Source organism: Dioscorea cayenensis, chromosome 19, assembly GCF_009730915.1.
Source record: "Dioscorea cayenensis subsp. rotundata cultivar TDr96_F1 chromosome 19, TDr96_F1_v2_PseudoChromosome.rev07_lg8_w22 25.fasta, whole genome shotgun sequence".
In the NCBI taxonomy this organism is placed as follows: domain Eukaryota; kingdom Viridiplantae; phylum Streptophyta; class Magnoliopsida; order Dioscoreales; family Dioscoreaceae; genus Dioscorea; species Dioscorea cayenensis.
The window spans coordinates 29,080,918-29,101,463 of record NC_052489.1 but is presented as its reverse complement, the minus strand read 5'-3'; the positions used below and the strand labels follow the sequence as shown (position 1 = coordinate 29,101,463).

Below are 20,546 nucleotides of genomic sequence, written 5' to 3'. Positions count from 1 at the left end.
CCGGGGACGACTACATGGAAGTGGCCATTTATGATTATCTGGGAGGATGACAATTTGAACTTCATGCAGCTTATGCACAAGATCCCCGATCATAGCCATAATTGTGTCATGTGCGCCATCCCGCTTTGACATAAACAAACGTAAGCTGGTCCTGGTGATGGAGGCGCTTCTAGTAAGGATATGGCTCTTTCGCTCACCGACTTTTTGTATTATGCATACGAAAGCGCCCATCACATCATCAGTGACCATCTCCTTCCCCTCAAGCAGCATGTATAATTTGTCGCATGTGGTACTGACAGCTCATTCTTCCACACCCGATGTGTTGAGGTTAAACGATAATGTATATAATAAGACCATATTGTAGAATATTTAAATGATATTATCAATTGTTACATGATATTATATATAATTAAACGTTAAGTAGACAAATTAAATAATAACATAAAGGTATTAAACACTATTAGGTAATAGTTAAACACTATAATAAAACATTTAAACAATATCATAAAAACTTTACACTTACCCGTCCATAGAGCAGACTGAGGAAGATCCTCATCAACTCCCTCGCTCAGATTTGTTAAGACGACTCGAGCCAACCCATTTCTTCTTCTTCGAATAAAAAGCTTTTCCGAGCCGTCTCGTCCAATTTTTGATCGGGCCTCGATCATCTCTCTCGCTGCTCGGCTCGGGTCTTCAGCAAAGATCTTCCTTCGATGCGGGGACGACGGCGATAACATCAACCGCATACACATCCTTACATGGTTCTTGTTGTGGTGGGATTGTGTCCTGCTTGGTCATGCGTATCGACCGGGCCACGCAGAACGGATTCGACGATCTTCTCAACCGTGGCCACGACAACAAAGATCATTCGAGACACACCCTTAACTTGTTCTCGATCTTCGTGGATCTGGTCCCATCTTTGATGCCGCATCTCTGCAACTGGTTCCACCGGTCGAGGATTTCATCGAGAAGAGAGTCAACGACCTTCTCAACAAGCAAGAACGGCCACATCATCTACGATGTCCTTCTCAACAACAAAGATCACCGATGGTGTTGCTATTGTTTCATCGTCACCCGACGCTGGAGACAGAGGCAGATTGTTCTCCTCTTTTTCGCAAGTCTCTTCGAATGTGGCCGCCTTTGAAACGACCTTCCCGATGATGTCGCTCGTCGCCAAATTCCGACGCCTCGCTCGTCCCGGGTGCTTCAGCTTTCTTTCGAGGGATGGCGCAATGGCCGCGAACGCCCTTCCAGATACTCAACACGAGCGACAAGCCGAGGAAACTTCGGTCATCAATATCCGGCATGCTCAGATAAGAGTTGCGTGACATCTTTCGCCTAATGTCACCGTGGGTCGCCACGGCCGGGAGGGGCTACCATGGTCGTGGGCCGCCACAATCGGGGACCGTCGCTGTCGTGGTGGGGGGTTGCTGCAATCGCCGGGTAGGGGAGGGCTTCTCCGTGCCGAGGAATCGCGGCGCATGGTAGGGTCGGAAGTAGGAGAACGGTGTCTCAGCGCGCACGATGTAGGGCCGCCCTCTCATCCCCGCCTTCGAGCAAGTGGTTCCCGGAGCAATGGCATCCATCCGCTCGATTGGCCCCAACAAATATTTCTTCTTCAAAGATTCACGGAATCCATCTCGAGAAACTAACATATGTAAAACCAAACAATTTCAGTGAAATCATTCATTTTTAAACTATAAAAAAACTATATTTAAACATAGTGTTTATATATTTAAACGTTATAGAATATAATTAAACGGAGAACAAAAATATTTAAACCAAGTATGTAATAAGTTTTTAAACGGTAAATACTAAAGTTAAACGCTAAATAAAATGTTTAAACATTAAAGACTTATGTTAAACATTATCCATGATTTATTACCTCTTTTCCATCGAGCGATGACAAGCTCGCTTTTCTACCGTCAGCTGCTTCCTGTAAGTACTTTCACCGTAGCACAAAGATCCTTGGGATCTTGCGAAACGGACTTTCTTCCCCGCTCCGGCCACCAGAAAACCGGACGTTAAGCGCGACCGAGCAACCCTTAATCTACCCCTCGTGTTGGTCTTCTTCCCCGCAAGATCTATCTCGTGCACTCGAGCGACCGCTAGGAATATCCTCCATAAGCCACTTGTGCGTCGCCTGCGCCTACGCGTGACGCCTCCCATGGCTAGTAGATCATCGACGTAATCAACGATCCAGCTCGAACCGAGCATGATGTATTTGGGAAGAGGACTCGTCCCCCATGAGGTACACCATCGTGAGTTTGACAAAATTATCTTCTTCTCCCTCTCGTCGAACAAGTTGCACCAGAGTGCTCTTGATGGAGTCTCCTGTCTCTCGTAGGGTCTTTGATAGATACCACCCTTCGAACGCCGACCGGGTTTTCTTCTTCCGAAGACCACTGCGCCGCCATCGCAACGCAGCATCAAGAACGAGGGCCACATCTTGAGGTCCGAAACTCAGCAGCTTTTCCCCGATCCTCGAATTTATTGAGTGCGACCATCGTATCTTTGCAAAAAAGAGAATCAAGAAGGGCCCTCTCTTGGTATATAGCTTCCACCAAATGAACGCCGCAAACGGTGTCCTTCGAATAATCTCCCCAAAGGTCGAGGGGTCATGTTATCTTTCAATTCAGCCTACGGTCTCCACAACCGTGCCAAATAGCATCGCCCATTAACTAGGTCGACCGCCATAATCACAAGCCTCGCGATAATAACAACACATTCAACACGCGAGATTGACAAAAAGTTTAAGCGGAAATATAAGGTTTTTAAACGTAGAACTCTCGCTTATTAAACAGAGATATAACATGTTAAACAGAGACCCATTTTTTTAAACAGAGACGAGAATACTTAAACAGAGACAACAAATTTTTAAACTCAGAACATCTCATTTCTTAAACGTCAACCCTCATTTGTAAAACTGCAACCATATCAAACGAAAGGGGAAATGTATATTATAAATATTACACAAATCATAACAATCGAAAAACTATTTCGATAGTGTATACATACTGAAAAATGCAAAACAAAAACAAAAACCCCTAGCCGAGAAATCTCCCCGCAAGACTAACAAAAACCCCAAACTGAGAAATCCCACTCGCAGACTTCAATATCTTCCAACAAAAACAGAGCACAAAACAAAACCGAAAAAAATCTTTCTTTGTAATGTAACAGCTTAACATAAAAACCATACTCAATACCTTAGATTGCAGAACCGATGAAATGCCAACTAGTTGCGCTGGGGACTTCTCCTTCGAGATTCCGTGGAAAGGGAAAAGTCGATGAAATGCCAATTACGGAGACTTCGCGGTAGAGACAACTTTCGGAGACGACTCGAAATGGAAAAGTCAAGACGTGAGTTGAGAAAAAAAGCAAATAAACGGCTCCAATAAATTGCCTCTTGGGATTACCCCTACGGAAAACCGCCCACTTCCTCTCAAATCGCCGAGATGGTCATGCACCACGACTCCCCATGCAAGGGCATTTTCGTCCAAAAAAATTTGAAACTCACTCCGCTCACATCCGCTATGTGGTTTGGGGGTTTGAAAAACATAGAGTTTAAAAGGAGGGGGATTTTGGGGATTGCAAAACTAACGGGGTGTTTTTGGCAATTTTACAAACTTAAAGGGTTTTTTTTGGCAATTTCCACTAAATATTATTTACTTAAATATCCAAGAAACTTATTGATTGGAATAATGATAGTAGAATTTTTGTCTAAAAATAAAGCATGATCTCCAATGCATTTCACTTTTCTACGCTCCATTATTTTCTTATCCAACTAATGAACTTGAAAAATGCTTGCGTAAATATGCATAGTATATGTTTGTTCAGAATTTTTTTAACAATTAATAAATCACTCATGCAAATAACAAAATATCTCGAGTTTCAATAAAAAGGATTATGCAAATAAGCAAATTTTTATTTAACTTCAAATTTAAAGCGTGACAAACAACTAATTTAATCGACAAATTATGGAATGCTCCTTTGTAGCATATAACATCATAAAACAAACAATCCCGAATCTCAGTCCATGATGAATCACCTGACATCCAGAATTTAAATTTTGACATGCCCAAGCTAATAACAATTATAACTAAAGTCGAGCATTTTCTCAAATTAGCTGATAAAACAACTCTACCTATAAGTTTTTCTAATCAAGTCTCCGGTGGAGGCCAATTCATGTATCCACCGACTTCTTCATATCTTTTATATTCTTTTTCACTAAACAAGAATGTAGGTAGCTTAATTTGAGTTTTAGAGAAAGGATTCAATAAGTACATTTTCAAGCTTAAATCCATTATTAGTAACCAACCACGAGATGAACCACAACAATGATATCCATCAAGAAGATCAAACGGATAAGACTTTTGACTGAATACATTGAACAATTTAGGGTCGCCTCTGTTAAGACAGGGACCCACCACCCTAACTTCTCCATAACCGCAGTTACAGGGAAGGGTTGGTGGTAGTATATCAACTAGAGGGAAGCGTCTCCCACAGGCGATGTGGGACTATGGTCCTAAGCCACTGCGTCCCAACAGCCTCTTGGGTTATCATCATTGGCAATTAATAACAGGATTCCTGAAAGACGATATCTTGCTTTAGCAATTGCAGACTAAGAAAGGTGAATAGCACCGAATTGAATATAATCTCGAAGAAGCAAATACTTCGTGATACTTCTCATGATATCCTTCCACGACTCAAGGCAATATGCCATTGTACCTTCAATTTTGCAAATTACAATTAGATTAGGATTCGCAAATTATGATTAGATTAGGAAGAAAAAACATTACTCCAACTCTTATTTATATATTCCTATCTTTAATTCGTTTTAAGGCTAGTGCCATAGATTACAAAACTTTCGCAAAACATGATTATTTCTCAAGGATGTGAATATACAATATTTAAGATTGCCATTTTGCATGGATCATTTGGAAAACTATGAGTTGCATGACTATCTCTAAAATTAGAAATAAAATCATATCGGCCATCATGCTTGATTTTCATATAAAAGGAAAAAAATAAAGATTACTCGTACACCATATAAATTTTAGATCCACATATCCTAGCATGATAATTTTATTTTAAATACTAACGCAACATAATTTTTTTTCCTATGCAAATATCTTAGTATATTTGGAAATTGTAGATATGGATACATGTCCAATATATAATGCATATTTTAAGCATAAACCCCTACTCTCTCTGTAAGCAATTGATTTGATATAATTAAATAGAATTAAAAAAAAACAATCAAAGAATAATAGAAAAGTAGAGAAGGTAAAGTGGAGGAAATCCAAAAATAGAATTAAAAAACATACATCATGAGGTATGAAGAAAAAGAAATGACATCCAGCAAAGCACCAAACTAAGTTATTACCTGATCATGTGCAAACTTAAAATCATCCATATTTAAAGGGCGAATATCTTCACTCCCATGCAATGAAGGTCGAAGCCTTTACTAAAAGCTGCAGGAGCATCCCATGAAGAGCTAATCATGGTCTTGTGCAGAGGTTGGTACCAGAAATCATAGCCAAAGGCTGGGATATGGCCTGGCTTTTCCCATCTGAACATGAAGCACATATAATCCAATTGAAAATGATTAAAGAAAGAAAAAAGCAGAGATCTATAACTATAATCATTTCTGGCTGCAATTTTTTCCTTGACGAAGTTGCGAGTAGTATCATGATATTGTAACATATTTCAGGAATTTGTTTTTAAAGTATTGTAGATTGCATGCACCTAATAATTCCTGATCTAGCATGTTTAGATGAAAACTTCAATCCATTAATAACAAAGCATGCAGTCACTTGTCTCACACCCATTAACTTGTCAGCATAGGAATGCTCAATCCAAAATATTCTCTAAGCAAGTACAACAGAAAACAAAGCATATAGCATAAATTATTTGACGGCAGGAAACTATTAAGGTATCCAATCGTGTGACTGTAAAGAAATTACCATTGCTGCAGACATAATGTCTCATAGCTTCATTTCTTAATTACAGAGAAATATTCTTAATTACAGAGAAATAGATATTAAGTGCACCTTCATAAGAAAAGATTCAAATAAGCATACCTTTTTTTTGTTGGGACGCAGTGGTTAACCTGGTCCATAGTCCCACATCGCCTGTGAGAGCCAATCTCCCTAGCCTTATATATCCTAAGCCAATCTTTCCCACTAACTGCAGTTATGGAGAAGTTAGGGTGGTGGATCCCTGTATTAACAAGTGTGATCATGGAGCTTCATATAGAGGCCAAATATACAGGTATACCCATGTATATACATACATATATCTAATATCCATACACACATCTAACACCTTTAACATTGAAATTTGAATCGAGGAGGAGGAAGCCACTCTCTTTTGCGTTTCCATCTTTGTCACTGAGGCAAGACACCAGAATGTCACCAGACGCAAGGCAATGGGAAGTATGAGGAAATGCTAGTTGAGTCTTTTGAGCACTATCAGTGGGATCAACAACCTTATGTAAAAAGAAAATAAAAAGAAAAAGAAAAAAGAAAATGCACATGCAAATAGCATTCATACCAAGTTCAATCAATTTACATGCTCTAATGACTTAGTTTTGGATTGATACATTGCATTCACTCTCATCAATGTTGGAAAAAAAAAAGAAAAAGAAAAAGAAAATGCCCAACATTGACATAGAACTTCTACTGAATGTTTAATCTTTTTCTTATGTTTCAGTTAATCATCACTGTTCAACTGCAAATTGCTGCAACTAATAGAGATTTTGAAGTTTCCGGGCATGGATCACCGCCGAATTGCATTGCTAAAACAGAGATTGAACATGTATTCTTGCCTAAACAGACCTGTTTATTCATTTATAAAATTAGAAGTGGAAAAAAAAATCATGTGATGGTAGTATTATTTAATGTGCCATTTGAGATTATAAACCAACCTCTTGAACAACATCTTTAGATGCATTTGAGTGACAACTTCCAATTGAGTAGCTAGCATAATCTCCATTAGGACTTCCATAACTTGCAAAGTCTAAAGCTGAGATTCTTTTCCCTTGATGACATTGGAGAGGAACTTCTGGTCACCATTTTGGCGATAAGATCTTATGAATTTTTTGCTCTTCCACCGCGTTGCATATGTGGGAAACAGATATAGTCTCTAGTGTAATTTGAAGAGGATCTCCATTCATTTCCTCAAAGAGAACAAGTAGATTGTTTGAAGGTTTCAGAAAAGAGTGAGGAATGTGATACCTTAAACAAACATAAAAAGTACCGCTTAGCTTGTTAGTAGTAAGAATAGAAAGAATGAGAGCTCTGATACATATTACATACAGAGTTTGAGAAGGTTGATTCTTGGGAGTAAGGAAAGAAACCCAGTATCATCCAATGCTTACGCCGTTGATCCAAATCTCACATTTTCCCATGCTTTGAAGGTTGAGTGCCGCCGGGTCTCTTCCCGGCGGAGTGTCTAACATCGTCTGCATGTAATCATAAACCAATTATTGATGCTTCAATGGAATAGTTTTACAAGCAAAAAGTTTTGATTGATTTGACCTTGTACCATAGTAATGGCTGATGAACAAATGTATCAAATGTCTGCCACTCAACAGATTCTGATCCTTTTTCAGTGCAGATTTCCAATTTTTTCACCTTGTAATCCGACCTACATTTTATAGACATTAACAATCACGCAATACAAAGAAGTTCTTTTTCTTTGTAGACATGAATTGTTTGTGAGATTTTAGTCAGAATGAAGAATGATAACTACCTGATATCCCCACAGCTGATTACCGAAATCTTGAACATTAATGTTTCCCTGAATTCTCCCTCTCTGAATTCCAAAAATTATATGTTCTAGATATGCCCATGAATCCTTAACAGAGACCAGCATATCCCAAGCATTCATTCAGTTAGAAGAACCACACATATTTGCAGTAAAAAATTTGATATTCATACCGATGATCCAACCATAACACTCACAAATGATAAGTTATTTTGCCCATTTAGTAATGAGATAGGTTTCTCAAACACCACTCCTTTGAAATTATGACTCCCATGCTCAGTTCCTGGGTAGAATTATAAAGAATCAAGTGAGAAAGGGAAATGTAATCAGATATAATTAAGTCACTATCTATTTACCTATAAATTCATCATTTATGAAAGCATGATGAACATGGGCTTGCAAATTGACTCGAAGAAGGTATTGATGATCCTCAGTTGATGTATAATCATAACTGTATCTTGCAAAGTGCCAATGAACATATAATGAACAATTAAGGCAGATAGGAACTTCAAACTATGAGTATTTGTGACACAGTTACCCGACAGTGTACCAGAGATAGTCGATTGTATCTTTGGTGATAGACAATTGGTCTAATAGGCCATTTTTGGTAAAAGATGTCTTACCAATATCAAAGACTCCTTCAGCAAGTGCCCACCAGTTCTTAGCTTGGTTGAGATGTTCTACAGCAGTAGTAGATCTTACACCAGATTGAGCATTCACCTGTTAAGGATAAATGACCAAAATTATATTATTTGCTCCCTTTCTTTTTATCAAATAATACGAAAGTTTGTGATTTAAGAATGAGACTCACAGCTGCAGTATTGAAGACAACATTCTTGCAATCTGGTAGGATATTAAACTTTTGAGGTAACTCATATACGGCATTATGAAATTTAACAGATACATTATTTAATGTATCATTGTTTACAAGAAAAGCTGCACATCTACCTGAATTTTGAGGTAATTCATAAGTCTTTGTTTTCATACACACATAACAGAGCATACTATGCTCACGGATCTCAATTGATAAAAATAACGAACCATATAGTAGTTCGCAAAGCTTCCACCTTTGGCTATGAATAATGCAACACGAAAAGCAAAATCTTCAACACTGTGTTTATATGGTTCGCCACCAAATACTTAATAGCTTCATAAGAACAACAAGTTAAAACTTAAAAAAAAACCGAATAAATGAAAGACCACAAACAAGATGAGCAACAGTTACTGAGAATTTACAAAGAGGTCCAATTTTCGGTCCACAATGCTGCCTTGTTTGGTGAATTAGGACCTGCAAAAGTTTCTCCACAACTCATCCCATTGCATGTATTAATCTGCAGTTATAATCAAGATCAATGTCATTATAATTTGGTTTTTATTTTTTCCATTGAACTAAAGAACAGATGAAGATTAAACAAATTACCACTGGGTCAGGAGCATCATCTTGCTTGCATGTCATCCATGGCACACCAGTTCCAAGTCCTACAGCCATTGATGTTGCCCGGATAACATAAGGCGGACCTTTCTCTGGGAATGCACCCTCAACTAACTTGTACTCATTTTCAATCTGCATGTTAGTGATACAGAGACCATTTAGCAAGCATTTCATGGGCATTACAAGTTCATGGTAGAGATCGGTACACCTGAGAAATTACTATTGGACCTCCCTGAGATGCATACAGTTTCTCAGACTTCATCATGTTCACAATCATTTTACAAATTTCTGCATGTAAAAATGCACCAAAGGAAACAAAAGCCAAGTCCATTTCAGATGGAATTCACGAATACTTGTATGATTTCAATCAGTTTATATATATATATATATATATATATATATATACCTTGAAGGGTTCATTATCTGATCTAAAACCAATGCCTGCAACCAAAATGGGAAGCCTCTGCATCAAACTAAATTAGTTTATATATATATATATATATGAAATTTAAATTTCAGTAACTGTTACTTAAAAAAGGCTGCATTAATTAATTCTCATACCCGTACTTCCATTCAGATTCAATGAATGGGCCAAATCTTAAGCTCACATAGAGGCCATGATTTCCAACTTCCTTGATGAATCTCACTAAATCATATCTCCCTTCAAAATTATATTGACAAACAATAATACATCCATACATAAAAATCTCATACATAACACTACATAAATACAAGTACAAATAGGAAAATTAAATAGCCATAAAAATATTACACTACACTTTTCATTGAACAGGCTCATGAACATTCCAAAACACATATGTTTGTATTACATCAAGTCCTCTCTTGGCCTTTTCAATAAGATTTGCCCACATCTACCATTCATATAAATAAATATATCAATATATTTATGATTTATAGGATTTAAATCATGTGCATAGACTTGTCAGCCATCAAATATATAACTATACATAGAAAGAAAGATACTGCATATAATTAAAAGGTAGAGTGGAGCAAATTCTAAAAGAAGAGCAAAAACAAATGCCTTATATCAAATAAAACATTGATTTCACAATCATGCTCAACTAAAAAGAAGTTCAATCCATTGATTTCACTTTATGTGCACACATTGAATTCAAGAAGAAAAAAATTCAGTACTCTGCAATTTGGATTTTGTTTAGTTATCATTTAAGAACATTGGATAATCCTTCAATTATTTAACAATGAAATGGATGTATATGCAAACAGTTTTTTATTTAAAAATTGATTCGTATACAAGATTATAAGATATGGATCTTACTCGATCTTCTTCATAGCAAGCCCATTATTCTTCAAGATCTCAGCTATAGTCAAAACAGTTGCAACGGCTGGTAAAACACAACAAAATAAGAATAAAAACAATATATAGATTCTACAATTAACAACGAACGTAAGAAGATACAAGATTAAATCAAGCCCAACATAAACAGTACTAACAAATCAAATGAAAGGTTTTATCAACAAATCACAACATATATAAATTAAATCAAGCCCTCATAAACCGAATTTATAAACAACAATACCTACTCCATGTTGATGGTATTATTCAGTAGTCAATCTTATTGCCGTTGGCTTTGCTATTTTGCTATAGGTAACATAAAAAATTGATAAAATCCATAACATAAACAGTACTAACAAATACAACATTCAAAATTAGATAGAAGATATTTCAGGACAATTAAGCAGAGAATTCTATTCATATGTGACAACAGCAAATAAAGGACAAAAAGCACCTTCACTATAAACAATCTTACCTATCAGAGAGCAAAACAAAGTGCTGGTTTGCCAGATCCTCCGATGCCACACTGAGAAGCAACCTCTCCGCTTCAATCATACTAGACTCTCCCCAAGCCACCTACAACAAAACCACTACAAGTTCTTTAGAACACAAAGCCAGAACCAATCAAATCCCAAACTGAAAACAAAAACAAATTGAAAAAAAAAAAACATGAATCCAGGCTCCGAAAGAACATAAATCAAGAACCGCCCCACTTCGCCATTCTTCCAAACACCAAAAAAAACCCCCAAGAAAACAATCAAAACCCCAAAAAAAGACATCGAAGGCAACCTTAAAAAAGCAGTGCCAGAGGAAATCAAGAGGCAGATGAGCACGGGCAAGAAAGAGAAAAGCGATCTTAGGGATTCCAACAATGGGGTTTCAGGGTCACTGAGAAGAATCTCGGAAGAAGAGACCTGGGAGTTGACCCGGAGGAGAGCGAGGACGAAGAGGAGGACAGAGAATGTTGCAAGGTGATTCTAGTAATAGTAAGAGAAGAATAAATTAGAAGAAGAAGGGGTCCAGTCGAAGAGGGGGGGCGGGAACTGCCTGGCGGGAAAGTTGAGAAGGGGAAATGACACCCAGTAACCTCTACAGTTAAATCCGGTAGGCACATAAGGAGGGACTTTTTAGTAAAATCAGTATGTTTGGATTGAGTGAAATTACATAAGTTAACCCCGAACTGTTACTGTGGATTGACTGAAGGGAAAAGGGTAACTATGTCTTTTCAGTGTATTTTGAAATGGAGAAGCAAACCGGGAAGGGAATTTACATTAATTACCCCTGAACAGTTTTGTTGGGTACTCAGAGGGAGCAAGGGTATTTTCGTCTTTGGGCGTCCTGATCAGAGATTCTCCATAGGCTCACTAAATGTCCAGACATATAGGCCCAGTTTCAATCAAATGGCCATGAAAGCAACTCATCCTGGAAAGGCGTGGAATTATTGAAGAATTCTCATCCATCCTTCCTGTTCCTCTTCCTTCTTGGGGTGATTTGGTTTTAGAGATCTCCAGACCTTGGTCTATGATCTGTGTTTTATTTTCTGCATTATTGTTGAGTCTTTATGTAATGTTGTTAGTGTCTTGTTAGTTATGCAAGGATCAGTGAGATCCTAATATCAGTTAATTTGTTCCTGTTATTTATACTGTTCCAGTGGGTAATTGCAGGTTAGGCAGCAATCAGCTGAAGGATTGCAACAGAGAAAAAGATGATGAACCTGAGATTGCATCGCATGGAGATCGATGAAGGTGGTGTTGACGGTGACGCGCTTGGCAGAGACCTCAATGATCCTCGAAGCGGACACCGAGATGAAGGTGTCGTCCGCGGTGAAGCAGAGACCTCCTCAATGTTCTCGTTTGTGTAACTGTGTGAGTGAGAACCATTAATTGATTTTTATGTTCGTGTGAGTGAGTGAGTGGAGATGGATATTAATTAGGGAGTGAGTTTTGAATTAGTGTGAATGAATGAAGATGCACATTAATTAGTCTAAAAAATTGCTAATTAGTACGATTTAGTATTTATAGAGGAGCATAACTGTGGTATGACTGTGTGACCAGAAAAAACAATATGGTACCGTACGTATAAATATGATAGCAATATTTGTTGCGAATTCATCGAACCAAAATAGATATATAGTGCTTCTGTTACATTCACTTGTAACCAATATTATGATCCCAACTGCAAATTCAAGTTTTTGACAAAAGTCTTTTATAATGGCCAAAAGAGACAAACAAAATTGCAAATAAAGAAAATAAAAAACATAAAAATATTTCATCGTCTAATTAACTATTGTAAACAAGCTTCCAACCATAATGGTTGATATCGTGAAGTAATACAAATATGTTTTGGAGGGAATATCTCAAATATCTTGTTTTTCATATTGTAGAGACCAATATCTTCATATCTATATATACGATAAATAAAAGGGTCATTATCTGTGAAATAAATACTGTCACTCAAACATCCAGGAAATTTATTGGCCGGAATAGCGATGGTAGGATTTCTTCCTAAAAACAAAGCATGGTCTCCAATACTTTTCACTTTCTTAAACACCATCCTTTTCTTATCCAATTTATACACCAAAAATGAGCTTGTGTAAGTATGCATAGTGTATGTTTGGTTTGTGTTTCTCTCCACAATCAATAAATCACCCATGCAATCAACTAAATATCTCACGTTGCAAGGAAAAGGATTCCGGTAGTAAGCAACTTTCTTTAATTCCAACTTTGGAGTGAGACAAACCATAAAGACTTCTTTTTGGGTAGACAAACCATGAAATGCTCCATTGTACCATATAACATCAAGAAACCAAACATTAGGTATGTGAGTCCAAGATGAATCACCTAACCTCCAGAATTTAAGTTCTGAAGCGCAGAAGCCAATCACCATAATAACAAAATCCGAGCACCTTTCGGGATCAGCTGATAAAACAACTCTAGCTACAAGCCTTTCTCGTAATATCACATCTGTAGGGTCATCTGCTTGTTTGGTGTCTCTGACTAGGCTTTCATATCGTCTACATTCGCTTTCACTCGACAAGAATGTAGGTAGCTCGATCTGAGTTTTAGAGAAAGGATTCCACAAGCACATTTTCAAGCTTAAATCCATTATTAGTAACCAACCACGAGATGAACCACAACAATGATATCCATCAGGAAGATCTAACGGATAAGATTTTTGACTGAATACGTTGAACAATCTTGGGTTGCCTCTTGGGTTATCATCATTGGCAATTAATAACGGGATTCCTGGAAGACGATATCTTGCTTTAGCCACTGCAGACCAAGAAGGGTGAATAGCACCGAAACGGATATAATCCTGAAGTGGTAAATACTTTGTGACATCTCTTATGACATCCCTCCGCACCTCATGACGATATGCCATTGTACCTTCAATTTTGCAAATTACATTTAGTTTAGGAAGAGAAATACATTGCTCCAACTCTTATTTATTTATTCATGTCTTTAATTCTTTTTAATGCTAGAGGCATATATTAAAAAACTTTCGCAAAACATGAACATTTCTCAAAGATGTGAATGTACAATGTTTAAAATTGCCATTTTGCATTTATCATCTGGAAAAACTATAAATTACATAACTATCTGTAAATTGAAAATAAAATCATATTGGCCATACATGCTTGATTTTCATATAAAATGACAAAAGAAACTAATGTACCATATATATTTTAGATTCACACATCCTAATATGATAATCTTATTTTAAAAACTACAGGAACACAATTTTCTTTTCTAATTAAATATCTTAGTATTTTTGGAAATTGTGGATATGAATATATGAACAATATACAACGCATACTTAAAACATAAAACCATATTTATCTTTGTAAGCAATTATGCTGACAGAATTGAATAAGATAAATAAATAAGATTCAAAAAGATAAGATAAAGTCGTCGTAAATTAAAAATAAAATTGCAGAGACAAAAGATAGAAAAAAAAAACCCTAATTACACTTTTAATTATTATTTGGCCCAAATTAGAATCGAAATATTTGAGAAAAATTAAAACAAAAAAATTCTGAAAAGCAAGCTTAAATCTCCTCAGAATGATTGTGTAAAAAAAAACAAAAAACAAAAAACAAAAAGGAATCATCAATGATCAACATGAATCTTGATAAATTTGAAAATATTATATATAGTTTGACGGATATGCACAGCAATACATAATTTATGCATAAAAAAGCATTATCCTCCTCACGAGTTAATTTGATGTATTTTTTACAAAATTAATACATAAAATTAAGAAGGAAAAAATATTGAACTTTTAATAAAAACTTGAGAGAGATTTCAATTGCAGGCCGCTTCTTGTTGATGAGAGAGAGAGAAAGAGATTGATGTATTAATGCTCCTCTATTATACATATTTATGTATATAAATATATATAGAAAATAAATTAGGCTTTTCTAATCTTAGTAGAATTAGAATTAAGGCTGAGTCTTAATCTAAATTAAAAGATAAATTAGCACAATATTTATCCGAATTGAATTAGGATTAAGACTGAGTTTTAATTAAATATTATATATATATATATTAAAGCAACAAAGTGAATTTGACACGTGCCAAATAATAAAAGTTCTTCTGCCAAAGCTTATTTAATGCATATTTGGATGGAAAATAAAAAAATATGTCATGATTTTATTATACATGAAGTGCAAGTGATTATTACAGAAATTATGGCATATTTTATTCCTACAGAATAGGTGTTTGGGTAACAAAATAAAAAATATTACAAAAATTATTACATATTTTTTTCTTACATAATGAGTGTTTGTTTTGCATAATAAATAATTATTACATAATAAAAATAACCGTTGGATTATAACAGTTGGTAATTAAAATTTGAAAAATAGCCGTTGTAAATATAGTCGTTATAATTATAACCGTTATCATTTTTCCCTATTTATACACAACATGATTCCTTTGTATTCCTCAGGAACTACTAGAAGAAGCAATGATATATATATAAGGAGGAACTACTAGAAGAAGCAATGATATATATATAAGGAGGAACTACTAGAAGAAGCAATGATATATATATAAGGGAAACTTCTTTTCTCAAGTCGTTCACATAGCTAATCAATCAAAATCTTTTTTCCCCAAAATTTCTACCAGAGTTGCAACTAAGACATGTATTAACATCCATTTGAAGAACACCACCAAACCGGTAAAAAAATTGCTCTCCCTCAGAAGAAAATTAAAACTTTCAACATTGATGTTTAGACAAGGCTGAAACATTTGTATTTTAAAATCACTGGGAAATTACAGCAGAAACAACGACACACAATAATAAAAAAATCAAGGAACATATTATTAGCAGATCATTAACACAACTATGAATATCCTTAAGCATTGAGAAGACAACACCTCAGAACAACAGCATTAAGATAATTTTTCCTGAAAAAAAGTTCAATAAGAATGGCCAAGCAATAACCAAAACTCCTAGTCTTGATTGTATGCATGTAAATGTATGCGTAAATTTAAAAAAAAAGTCATATTAGGGATAATAAAAGAGCATTGAGAGGATATTTAAGCAAGTGGCACAACTAATGAAAGTTTAGGTGTTGCATATCCTAACAAAAAACCCCTCAGAAACATTCCATTCACCATATTGTTGTCAGACCACTACTTTAATTTAAAATGGATATCATCACAGGGATCAAAACAGGGAAATCATAAATAAGGACACAACACAAACTTATACAGATTATTAAAAAAAAAAAAAAAATCAACCATAGAGAAAAAAAAGTTAGCATATGAATCAAAGAAGAAGTGAGGACTTCCCGTCTCCCAAAGAAAAAAAAAACTACCCAAAGCATTGGCAGCCTTGGCTTTAGAAACGAGTTTAGTTTCCTCAGTTCAGGTCTCCAGAAATAACTCCGCATGGGCAACATTCACCCTCGGGAGAACGAAAGTATTCTATTGATCATCATAGGAAACAATCCAAAACCACAACGACAACGACACCAAAACAATTCAAAAATCAAACCTTTCTGAATGAAATCAAGATCAAACTTTTTTTCTGAATAAAATCACGATCTAATGGAAGCATAATATTCCAAAAAGTAAGCATCAGCATTCATAATGATTCAACTATTTTTGGATCAAACGCTATAGCAATGAACCATTAGAACCCGCAAATTCAACAAAACCAATCACAAAGATCCAACTTTTATACATCAAATCCTTTGAAATGAAAGCATGACCATTTAACAGAGAAGAAAGAAACAAATCTGAAGAAAAGCTCAGCATACCTCTCCGGTTTCGCCGCCGCGTGAAGAATGAAAAGAGGTGGAACAAGAAAACCGCAACACCAGCCCTTTTATAGACTCCGAGAGTCGGTGCCCTAGATCAAACCCTAATCCTTGTTATCATGACTTCAGGCGTCGGCGCTGCCGCTCATCAGCCGGCTCGGAGGTGGGAGGGTGCTTTGGATGTTCCACTCCGGCAACGGCTTCAAGCTTCTGGGCGTGGCAGTCGGCAACGCAGCAGACTGAGGCTCTGGATCCTGTGGAGTTTTTGAGAAGAAGGGAATTCGTGCGAAGGAGGGGCCACGGATTCATAATAAAAAAATATTCTAGTTCCTCCACTGGAATATTTTTTTATTATTCCTCCACTGGAATATTTTTTAGGGTATATAATTTATAAATGTAAATGATATATTTCTAAGATTAATTTTTTAAAATATCTTATTCAATACTGATTCAATTTAAGAAAGAGATTACCTTTTAAATTAAATTTTTTAAATATGAATGGATTTTCTTACCTTGACAATATATATTGAAATTAATTTCTGCATATTTCAATGTTAATATATTTTAAAATAATTTTTTTAAAATATAGAGAGCTTAATTTATTTCATAATATATTATAATAAATTTCCAAAAGTTAATTTATCTCAAGATTGTTTTATTATTTAAAATTTAATAAAATAACTGTTCAAACTATTGAGATAAGTTCTTTTATCTTATAATATATTAAAGTATATTTCCGTCTATTCATAAATTATATATATAAGAAGATTATCTATAAATAAAAAGTCTATATATATATGTTTTTCATTTTTTATGCTATTTTACTGATTCAATTTTTTTAGGTGGTTATTTTTTAAATAATTTTTTAAAATACAAAGCAAAAAAAAAAAAATGTTCATTTTATCAAATAAATCAATGGAAGGTTCCAATTGAGAGAATTTTGGAGATATAGTATTTTCAAAATTAGTCAAAAATTAATAAGTATTACACATTACAACTATATCATTAGTGCAAATAATATTATAAAAATCATATTATCTTTATCTTTACTGTGCATTGCACAAGTATAACTCTAGTTGAGTATAAATTAGTGCAATAATAATTCTAATCGAAGTGGTATATATACATACATATATCTGAGTTACAATTAAATTTAGGTTTGAAAGTAATACCCAATTGCCCTATATATGCAATGAAAAGAATCGAAACAAAGCACATAGAGTTTATATAACTTTAACCAATTTTACAACATCCAGCACATTATTAGTCATGAAAAACATGCAAGAAATTCAACATGATGAGTAAATTGGTTCTAAAAAATATGAAGTAATGCGCCCAGGAATAAAAATCGTATTAAGTCAATATAATGTAAATGCTTTGATTCTAAGATGAGATTATTGCAGGTTTGGACAATAATAAATGATTGAAAACAAAAAAGGGGGAAAAATTAAAACTATTTCTGGTTCTGAAGATTCTTGGATCTTCAGATGCACATCTATTTACTCCAGCAGTGAAGTTTAGATGTCGCCACAACTTTGGAGAAGATTAAACACAATCTTGTATCTGTTCTTCACTGAATATACCCTGTAAAAGCAAATAAATAAATAAATAATCAAATCAGCGAAATTCAGTCCAATATGATACAAGTACAACTGAGTATTTCATGCACCCCTACACAAAGTTCTTGTACAACAAGTTCTTGTACAAAATTATCACTAAAATGCTTGCTAATCGTCTTAAGAGAGTGATTCATAAGCTTATTGGTCCCGAGCAATCTGGATTTATCCCTGGGCGTGGCGCTTTTGATAATACTATCGCAGCCCAGGAGATTGTCCATAGTATAGAAAATGAGAATGGTACTCCCCCTAGGATGATTTGCAAAATTGATATTGAAAAGGCCTTTGATACTATTGAGTGGGCCGCCATTATTGCTACCCTCCGAAGAATGCTTTTCCCCGAAAATTGGATTACTTGGATTAATGCCTGCATTACCTCATCCTTCTTCTCTTTTCTTGTTAATGGTCATAACACCTCCTGGATTAAGAGCAGTAGGGGAGTCCGTCAAGGTGACCCCATCTCCCCTCTCCTCTTCATCCTTGTCTCTCAGAACCTCACTGCCATTCTAAACAAAGCTCTTCAAATGGACATGATTCATGGCTTCAACCAAGACCTCACCTACAACTTCAACCACCTAATGTTTGCGGATGACCTTATCCTTGTCACTAGGGCTAGTAGGCGAAATGCCAGGAATTGTCTCTTGTGTCTCAATGTTTACCATGCTTTCACTGGCCAAAAACCAAACCTTCTAAAGTCTGCTGTTTTTGTACCTTCTTGGTGTAATAAGTTACTAGCCAATGCCATATCTAGAATCCTTGGCATCAAGTTGGGTAACTTTCCTTTCACCTATCTAGAGATCCCTATCTCTCCCAAAAGGTTGACAATTAATCAATTCCAATTTATCCCTGATAGAGTTAATAAAATTATTCATTCATGGAATCATTCTTCCCTTTCCCTTGCTGGTAGAACAACCCTTCTGAATAGCACTGTTTTTTCCATTCCCAATTATATCCTTTCAGTTATGAATCTCCCTGCTACTATCTTAGACATGATTTCCAAGTATGCTCGGAACTTTCTCTGGGGTAGGAGCAGAAGTAATAGGGGTTTCCACTCAATCGGTTGGACAGTTACTACACTTTGTAAGTTTGAGGGGGGTCTTGGTATCCGTAACCTTAGGCTTGTGAATCATTCTCTCATGGCGAAAAACATTTTTTCTATCTTGAACTCTGATGATAAAATATGGGTTAACATCTTTCATAACAAATACAATGGTTGGCGTCTTTGGAATCCGGAAAATATCTCTAACTCTTCTTGGTTTTATAAATCCATTTGTAAGTTTTGAGATCGGACATTAAACTTCTTTCTTGCAGCCCTGATCTTGTTGATATCTGGAAAAATGCTTGCTTTTTCGATCTTCCTATCTCTCAGAAACCCACATTTCTCAACTCTTCTCTGAATTTGGAAGACATAAATTTCTCGGATTTGTTTTCTTCGGATGGTTTTTGCCCTATTGCTTTGGAAAGTTTGTTTGGAAGTTCTATTAATTTAAGCAACATCAACGATATTCACTACAATACTGATAATACTCTGGTCTGGAAATGGAACACCTCTTCTTGCAAGGCATCTATTGCTCCTGCAGTGTACAATCACCTTAATTCCAAAAGTTATATTCAGGACTGCTGGGATGGTTGGTTGGAAATTTGGCGACTTCCTGTTATGCCCCGCATCAAAGTGCATCTCTGGAAACTTGCTCATGGCAAATTTCCTACTTATGCTTATCTTTACAATCTTAATATTGGCCCTAACAACCCGTGTCCTCTTTGTAGGTTGAAGGCTGAAACTATTGAGCATATAATTTGGAATTGTCCTAAAATTTTGCATTGTTGGCATGATCTGTTTAATATGATTGGTCTCAATTCACATCTGCTCAACTCTTTGTGCTCAGGTTTCTGGCTTGTGGTGATCAAGGACCCTTGGGCTAAGGCCCTTATCGCAACTGTTTGCTGGCTCATTTGGAAACTCCGATGCAATTTTGTCTTTCACAATGAGACCTTTAATCCTTCTGTGATCATCCCCCGCGCCTGGTCCTTCTATTCTGATTTTCGGATTAAATCTTCTTGGCACCGGGCGCTCCTGTGTGCTAACAGAGCATCCACTCTTATCTTTACTGATGCTTCTTGGTCTGCCAGTACCCTTTGTGCTGG

The 20,546-nt window shown here is 35.9% G+C and overlaps 1 protein-coding gene, 1 non-coding gene and 1 pseudogene across 2 annotated transcripts; all 3 read right to left on the bottom strand.

Annotated features, from left to right (window-relative positions):
• Window positions 1-6,712: 6,712 nt before the first annotated feature.
• LOC120249344 lies at window positions 6,713-10,074 on the bottom strand (annotated as a pseudogene).
• A 2,696-nt stretch (window positions 10,075-12,770) lies between these two features.
• On the bottom strand, window positions 12,771-17,076 carry LOC120283607 (F-box protein At2g26160-like). Its single transcript, XM_039290312.1, has 2 exons — window positions 16,786-17,076; window positions 12,771-13,903 (listed from the first exon to the last, which is right to left on the bottom strand). The coding sequence occupies exon 2, from the start codon at window positions 13,896-13,898 to the stop codon at window positions 12,801-12,803; it is 1,098 nt and encodes a 365-aa protein (XP_039146246.1). The 5' UTR covers window positions 13,899-13,903; window positions 16,786-17,076; the 3' UTR covers window positions 12,771-12,800.
• LOC120250973 lies at window positions 16,380-16,471 on the bottom strand. The gene has a single exon (XR_005533299.1). It is a non-coding gene; the product is annotated as a small nucleolar RNA Z159/U59 (small nucleolar RNA).
• Window positions 17,077-20,546: the final 3,470 nt, after the last annotated feature.

Coding starts and splice junctions, on each gene's coding strand:
- LOC120283607 (XM_039290312.1), bottom strand. CDS start 13,898: ATGGCATATCGTCATGAGGTGCGGAGGGATGTCATAAGAGATGTCACA.